Genomic DNA, 8,033 nt, shown 5'->3' on the forward strand with positions numbered 1-8,033 from the left:
CTGCGAGGGCGAATGCCATTGGTTGGCTGCGCGTTCCATTCAACTACGTCAAACCCACTAAAATGAGACAGGAAGCTCGCGGTTATACCTTCAAAATAACACCAATGAAGCCTACAGCGAGGCGCAATATTGCCGCTAATTGTTTGAAAACACATTTTTGTGAACTCCTATTATCGTTTATAAACGAGATGTTTCTAAATATATTCACTCGAGCCGCATTATGAACGATAATTATGAATTGGGATTTTATTTTGAAAGTCACAAAAGGACGTTCAGATTTTATTAAAGCTGCCTTTATAAAAGCGTTACCAGATTCCCTTGAGGAGTGCGGTGAACGATTATCGACGCCGAGTAAGGCCGTGTTTGATTTTCAGAGCTCATATAACCGCTGCATGGCAGGATGCTGGCTTTTCATACTAATCAGATACACAGCTCTGGGTTTGGACCTAAGTACACATCTTAATTGGGGAAAGGAACTTGTTTGACATCATGAAAAAAGTTGGACTTATTTGGGTGTTACTTTTGCCACAGGTGAGGGTTTGGAGGAACAAAAAACACAAATAGTTTATTTTAATGTAGATCAAAAGTCCATTTGCAATTTTTATTTGCAGGCAAATTCATCACCGGGTTGTCACCCTCATGTTAATCTCGTGAGAGAGGAAGAAAAGTGCATGAAAGATCTGCTGCTTTTAAAGTCGCACAAAGCAACAGGTAAGTCACGGCAGTTTCTAAAATGTGTATTTCCGAAATTTCGCTATATGTTATGATAAAGACGAGGAAAAAAACCTTGGTGAAAATGTCGCTTTAAAAAAAATACGGGTAATAGTGCAAATAAATGTAATCTTTGAATTTTACAACTGTAGACTGTGATCAGCCCATGTTTGCAACCCTTAAAAATGTAATGTAATGTTTTAGTGTCACCTAGTGATCAAATAGTATAATGCACTTGCAGGTCCAAGAGCAAAAAAAAAAAAAAAAAAAACAGAAAGCTGGAAATTATATTATTATTGCAGCTTTCATCCTGTTATTAAAAGGCAAAATCAGATTCATTTTTAGATTCTGATTTTTTTTTTTTATACTGCTGCGGAATCCCTGCAAGTAAAGTGGAAGTAAAACTTGCGTTGTCATTGAAGAAAACGACACCGGCGTCCACTGCAAGGGAATGTGGGATGACCTGAACTGCTGGCCACCTGCTGCTCTCGGGGAAACGGTCTCTCAGCCGTGTCCGGAGTTTTTCAACTCGGAAGGTGAGATGTGAGCACACGCAAAAAAAAAAAAACAGTGACGCACATTTACGCCTATTATCTATACCACATTACGCTGGTTAATTATTTTCCAGTCAAACTCGTCTGTTTCCGTAAGGAGATTTCCCCCCTTGCGGGGTCTCTTATCCAAACATTCAACCATAAAACGCTTGTGTACATAGAGACACTGGGTAACACGCGGGAATATCGAGTTTATGTCGGGTGATGGTGGATATTAGAATCATTTATTCTAAGAGGTTTATTGAAGCGCAGAGAGGGAAGCTTATGCTTTCGCAGTTCTTTCTCAGATAAGTCTGCATTTCTGATGCTATGTGCACCATATTTCTCAATGACACACCGATTGGCTCAATCAATCTTTGCTGTTTTGCAGGTATGGTGCATCGCAACTGCACCGCCAACGGCTGGACAGACCTGCTCATCCCACACGAGGACGCATGCGGATACACCTTCAACGACACGCTCAAATTTCTCGGAGAGGTTGGTGCGCTTCCTCAAACATTCACCGGCGTTAGACGGAGGTAGTCGAAGATTTGCAACGTGGAAATTGCTGTGGAGATCGGTTGTTTCTCCCTCTGCGTACACTTTTCCCCCAAGTCACCGTACATTAGCAGCTGAGCATTAATTGTCTGCGTTCTCTTCCAGTCCCCAGAATCCCATTTGTATTACTTCTACGTCAAGACGATGTACACAGCCGGATACACAATCTCCCTCATCTCCCTCACCATCGCTATCGCCATATTCTGTTTCTTTAGGTAAGAAAAGCGTGCCCCTGAATGTTTTTGATCACCTTTGGATGAGGACTGACGTTAATGTTTCTCCAGGAAGCTGCACTGCACCAGGAACCACATTCACATCCAGCTGTTCATCTCCTTCATCCTGAGAGCCATCTTCATCTTCGTCAGAGACGCCCTGCTATTTAATAACGAAGAGCTCTATCACTGTGACTATTACCCGGTACAATGACAGCTTCTTTCCTCATCAGAACAAATGGGTCGGATGGGATCGCAAATTCATCAGGAATTAGTTGTGAGCGCCGAGAGGCAGTTAGATTAAAGGCTGCGCTGGTTTAAGGTCAAAGGTTTAAATGGGAACAGGTGATTTTTGTCATTGTCAGGTTTGTAGGAAAAACTCCAGGTAAAAACTGTGCAAACCTATTAAATTATCTTTTTTTTTCTATTTTTCTTGGTTAGCATTAAATGTTAATTAGCGACATACTCGGGCTTAACTGGCATTTTTTGCATTTTTTCCCCCCAATTGTAGCTAAACACAAAACATTTCTAACTATTTATCGTTCCCTATATTCCAATGCTCAAAGCAGAGCAGACACAAGGTTATTAAATAGGTGAGAAATCAACACACAGCCAAAAGATGCACTTTATGTTTTCAAATTTAAAGTTAATGCTTAATGCAGTGAAGGTATTTTCCCACTAGGTGGTGCTAATTCGCCTTATTAGAAGTTTAGCAAATCCAAAATATTTATTCTCCTAAACCAGGGGTGTCAAACATAAGGCCCGGGGGCCAAAACCGGCCCGCCAGAGGGTCCAATCTGGCCCGTGGGATGAATTTGCAAAAATTACACTGGAGATATTAGCTGGAAATCTTTGACAAAATAAGAAATTTCATAGTTTTTCATTACATGTAGCAGTACTTTTTTGCACTAAAGCAAAGGGAAACATTTGGAGTTGTCGTTATTTACCAGGTTATAAGCTATTGGGCAACCGGCCCGGCCCCCTTGAGGTCAAATTGGGCTGTATGTGGCCCCTGAACTAAAATGAGTTTGACACCCCTGTCCTAAACTTTTAAGTGGTAACCTTACATCTTTAAAGTCATTATTTAATCTATGATACTTGCATGTCTCAAAAAAGAAAAAGAAAATTCACCTCCCACTTACTTCAGCCGACTCACCTTCTCTCTCCCGTGACTCCGCGCGGCAGGTGGCGTGCAAGGTGGTGCTGATGTTCTCCAACTACTCCATCCTCGCCAACTACAGCTGGCTGCTGGCCGAGGGCCACTTCCTGTTCACCCTCGTGAGCCGCTCCTTCTTCTCCCTGAAGAAACACCTGGCCTGGTACATCGTGCTGAGCTGGGGTACGTGCGCATCGCGTAATTGCGGCTTAACGTGGGTGTTTCTTAAGATTTGGCGTTTCAAGCTTTCGTTTCGTCACACAGGTGCACCGCTGATTGTCATCGTGTCCTGGGGCTGCGCGAAGTATCTTTATGAAGACGAAGGGTAAGGCTGTGCATTTTTTTTTTTTTTTGTCAATAACATCATCTTATATTAAGGTTTGTAATTATTTGTCTTTTTCTTGAAGCTGTTGGGAGTCGAGGAGATACGAATCGATCTGGTGGATACTTCGAGTGCCAGTTCTTCTAACTATATGTGTAAAACCCTTCGCTTACATTTGATCCTTGCGTAAAACTGATGGAGAGGTTAAGCAGGACAAACAAGCTTTGGATACTTGCTAGTATTTAGCATTTGAGAATGGTTTTTATTAGTTTGAATACTTTTTTTTTTATCATTTCAGATGAATCTCATCTTTTTCTTGGGTATTTTGAGGATACTGGTGAGCAAACTCAGGATGCCGGACGCACAGAGGAATGAATTCAGCCAATATAAGTGAGTATATATATATATCTATGTGCAGCATGGAAAGACTCCCATCCTTTTGCGCATCCTCTTTCATGAAGAAATGCTTTCTTGCTTTCCCCAGGCGGCTGATCAAATCCACATTTTTCCTGGTGGCTCTGTTCGGCCTGCATTACATCCTGTTTGTTTTCTTACCCGTTGAAGTCAGCAGCTTTGTGTTCAAGCTGCGGACGTTCGCGGAGCTGGCCCTGTCGTCCACGCAGGTAAACACGTTGAAGGGAGAGGCTCAATCACGCCCACGATAAATACAGCTGCACTCACTCGGCTTTCCCCCTCCCCCTCCAATTCCACATCTCTCAGGGTTTCGTGGTCGCGGTCCTCTACTGCTTCATGAATGGAGAGGTGAGAAGATTTTCTTTTTTAAATTAAATGTGACGTCAGCTTTGAATGGTTGGACCATTTTTTTTTTTTTTTTGGTTGGTTTTCAGGTGCAGAATGAGTTTCAGAGGAGGTGGAGGAGGTGGAGGCTGATCCAGCACCTCCCCAGTCGGTCCAGGCGGCGCCACGGCTCCATCAGCCACAGCGGGTCCCCCAACACGCAGGTGTCCCTGCTGCTCTGCTCCCCGGGCGGCCAGACGACCACGCCGCTCCCCATGGACACCGCGGAGACGTGACTCAAAGTTGGGGTTTTGGCTCGTTTTCCAACCCGACGAGGCGGTGATGGACGCTGGCTAAGAGCCGACACTCAATTAGCACCACTGCTGCAGCTTGAGTGTTTAACAGAGCGGGACTATTATCAGTTTTTTTTTTTTTTTCTAACCTGGCTTATTAGTAGTAATTACACCTATGTCTCAAAATGAATGTTACCATTTAATTTACATCTAGTCTAATTCCATTTCAAACATCGGGAGGCGAGGGTGGAAGGAATCCAGCGAGATGCATCTGTTGCCAAGAGTCACGGGGATGTTTAACGTCAAATTAATTTATGGCCGAGCCCGAGCTATTCTGACTTTTTGTCCTTCTATCTCCAAAACAATAGAGCCTCTCAGACCACAAGTCCGTCATGGTTACAGTCAACACTGCGAAGCTTTCCCCCATTAACAAACAGACGTCAAAGTAGCATGGGGGCAATGCAAGCTGATTGCACTTGAACGCACCGCGAAACTGCAGCTGATGGTCGGTTCTTTGCCTGCATGAGAGGAAATAATTACCCGTGCCAGCAGGTGCTGTGAATAGAAATTGAAGGATTATGTTGTCTTGTGTAGGGAACTGGAAGAGCTAAAACTAGCGAGGATGCTACACAGCTACAATGCAGCTCATTTTCTTCCATTTTTTTGATTTTTTTTTGAATTTTTGATTCCTTTCTGCATGCTTCCTCTTTCACCAAGCTGAGCCAGTCTCACTTTAAAATGCTCGACTGGCTAAACAGGGAGACAAACCTCTAAAACTAGGCCCTCAGAAGCTGACCATCAGCCAACCTGCTGCAACAACCCACCGTATTTACCTGTAAGTCAGATTAAAAATCGCTTCCTTTAACCGCACGACTGCTTCAAGAGCACAGCTGACAACCTGCAGCAGCCGAGGAATCGAGGTGGGAGGGACGCGCCCGAACCCGTGCCCGTTCAGCCATCTGCGGCGAACATCTGCGGGACCGAAAGGTGTTGCTTTCGCTGAATTAAAGCCGGGCAGAGCTGCTGGCATTGAGCTGGGACTTGGGGGACGCCTTTACCCTAGAAGACGCTTCTTAGAGGATAACGGAAACAGATGGAGCGTGAGGCTTAAAGAACAAGAGTTTATTTTTGATAGTTGGATCTTGTGTACAGATAATCTGCACTGAAATGGATACTGTATATATATATGTCTGTATTTAACAGGAGATGACCCTCATGTCTGCATGCTAAGTATGAAGCCAGCTAGTGATTAGCTTTGCTTAGCATAAAAAGTGAAAGACTGTTTAGCCCTTTCGCAGGCTAGCTGAAGTAAATTAGTGTCTTTCCAGTTGTGGTGACATGTTCCTCTAAACATCAGAAATCACCCAAAACAGCGGCGTTCTCCGGAATGTAAACCTACACAGTAATAAAGTACCAAATAGTCAAACAGGATGAAAAACCTGGTCTAAATTTTGTCCTCTGTTGAGAAACCAATGTTCTTGCTCGTAAAAAAAAAAAAAAAAAAAAAAAAAAAAAAGCCAAGTATTGATTAGAAACAGACTACTTCTCATATTTCGCCTTCAGTTTCTCCGCCAGATCAATGTAAGCGGCCGCCGCGTCTTCTTTGGACACACCTGTCGGTTGAGAAACACAAAGGCTCAAGAACGATCTTGCGCAAGAAGCATCGTCTTTACAGTGAGTTACACGCAGCAGACTCCGTATTTCTGACCTTTCTTTGCATTCCATGCCTTCCATTTTGCTCTTCCCGCGAAGTCGAATACTCCTGGACATTCTGTGGAAAGAAAAGCAATGACAGGGCCACGTATAAGTATACAACTTAACACTACACTACAAAAAAAGACAGATTCTTTAAAACATTCGCCTAGTTAACTGTACACCAATCAGGCATAACATTATGACCACCTTCCTAATATCGTGTAGGTCTTCTTTGTGTCTCGACTACTTAAGAGAATGGACTTGGGCCTTCTGAGGGTGTCCTGAGGCGTCTGACTATATAATGTTGTTTGTTGGGGCCTTAAGGTCCTACGGGTTCAGGGGAGGAGCCTTGATCAGTGAATTCGGGGGCCAGGTCAACAGCTTGTGCGGTTCCTCGTGTTTTTTTTTTTAGGTCAAGGACCCCAAACTGATGCAGAGATGTATCTATATTAAACTTTGCCAAGTGCTATTTGTAAATATACATTATTAGTATTAAACTATCCCTTATCCATTTACTAAAATATATTGGATTCGTGTTAATGAATGAAGAAAGAAATTTAAATTTGTGGGGGAAACTGAAAAAAAGTATGTATAAAAAATGTCTAATCAACCAAAGATTTTTGCGACGCCCCCTGCAGTACCTCCACGGAACCACTAGGGGATAAAGATCTATGTTTTAGATTGTTTCTAGCACAATCTAGTCGGGTCTGGTCTGGTCTAGGTGAGCGCTACACGTCGAAGTAACACCCACATGAATGAATGCTAGGTTCAAAAGTTTCCCAGCAGAACATTGTATCGCCACAAGATGTTATTAACATGTTATTAGCTTCTCCTGTCGGTGGTTTTAATGTTGTGGCCGATCGGTGTATGTGCTGCCTATTTAAATACAAAAGCAGGGGAGAGTTGGGAAGTGACAGAGAAAGATATAAATGACAGAAAAACTCACAATGCTAACAGTAGCTTAGCATTAGTATAAAACTAAAATAATACTAATCACAGGGCACAAAAATCCTACACTGCCCCTTTAAGCTTCCGGTTTGCTTTATCCCTCTGGAGATCATTAAGGAAACTTGTCAGACTTCATTTTTTTTTTATTCCCCACCCCGCCTATCTCTCATTGCACAAGTACCGGTTGAGCCACACCGCAGAACACTCTCCTCCAGCCTCTTCGGAGAAAAACTCACCTATGTCAACGTCACCAACGGTGACTTGCTTGTAAAGACCGTACAGTTCAGTCAGTTCTGCGTTGTCCGGTCGGACTGTCAGCGCATTGACCTCCTTCACTGCTTTTTCAAAAGAATCCTGGTAAGGTGAGAGAAACGTGATTTATCTGTCATCACGTTTCAACAAGCCTGCACACACGACTTTCCTACATTCATTTTAATTGTGTAAAAGCCGCTACACCTGACAGATACTTCCTCATATAACAGTGTTTAGAGGTTTAATTCAAGAGTACTTACATTCATGTCTGCAGTCACAGTGTCGCACCTGCTGCTCGGTTCACGTTCCAGTTGTGAGTTAGTGTCCGACCAACCTGTCCAGTGTTCACACCCTCAAGTGCAAGAAAAATAAAGTGGGAGGTGTTTTCGTGCCAAGTTGGCAGGACAGAAGTGAGCTGTTCCGTTCGACACCAAAGGGGGAGGACGTTTTACACATGTGCTCCAAAATAACGAGAGAATACTTTACTGTGTTGTCTCACACATTTGAGTGTGAAATAGCCATGTGCTACACAAAGAGACAAGACTTCTGAGGCAATACCGAAAGACGCCACCAGATGGCAGCATCCGCACATTTAACAATATTTAAATAATTAAG

General features: G+C 43.3%; 2 protein-coding genes across 3 annotated transcripts; one reads left to right on the plus strand and one right to left on the minus strand.

Annotated features, from left to right (window-relative positions):
• The first annotated feature begins 222 nt into the window (after positions 1-222).
• On the plus strand, positions 223-5,874 carry LOC125000834 (secretin receptor). Of its 2 annotated transcripts, XM_047576525.1 has the most exons (13): positions 232-531; positions 612-711; positions 1,134-1,247; positions 1,636-1,742; positions 1,908-2,017; positions 2,087-2,219; positions 3,200-3,353; positions 3,435-3,495; positions 3,578-3,647; positions 3,791-3,882; positions 3,977-4,115; positions 4,213-4,254; positions 4,341-5,874. In XM_047576525.1, exons 1-13 carry the CDS (start codon positions 490-492, stop codon positions 4,524-4,526), a joined length of 1,350 nt encoding a protein of 449 aa, XP_047432481.1. In that variant the 5' UTR covers positions 232-489; the 3' UTR covers positions 4,527-5,874. The 2 variants fall into 2 exon arrangements, with proteins under 2 accessions (XP_047432480.1, XP_047432481.1); XM_047576524.1 differs by having other exon boundaries at positions 223-531; positions 3,200-3,495.
• Positions 5,631-7,931, minus strand: LOC125000836 (acyl-CoA-binding domain-containing protein 7-like). The gene is made up of 4 exons (XM_047576527.1): positions 7,679-7,931; positions 7,403-7,520; positions 6,232-6,294; positions 5,631-6,136 (listed from the first exon to the last, which is right to left on the minus strand). Exons 1-4 carry the CDS (start codon positions 7,682-7,684, stop codon positions 6,063-6,065), a joined length of 261 nt encoding a protein of 86 aa, XP_047432483.1. The 5' UTR covers positions 7,685-7,931; the 3' UTR covers positions 5,631-6,062.
• Between the last annotated feature and the right edge of the window lie 102 nt (positions 7,932-8,033).

Source organism: Mugil cephalus, chromosome 23 (genome assembly GCF_022458985.1).
Source record: "Mugil cephalus isolate CIBA_MC_2020 chromosome 23, CIBA_Mcephalus_1.1, whole genome shotgun sequence".
Taxonomy (NCBI): Eukaryota; Metazoa; Chordata; class Actinopteri; order Mugiliformes; family Mugilidae; genus Mugil; species Mugil cephalus.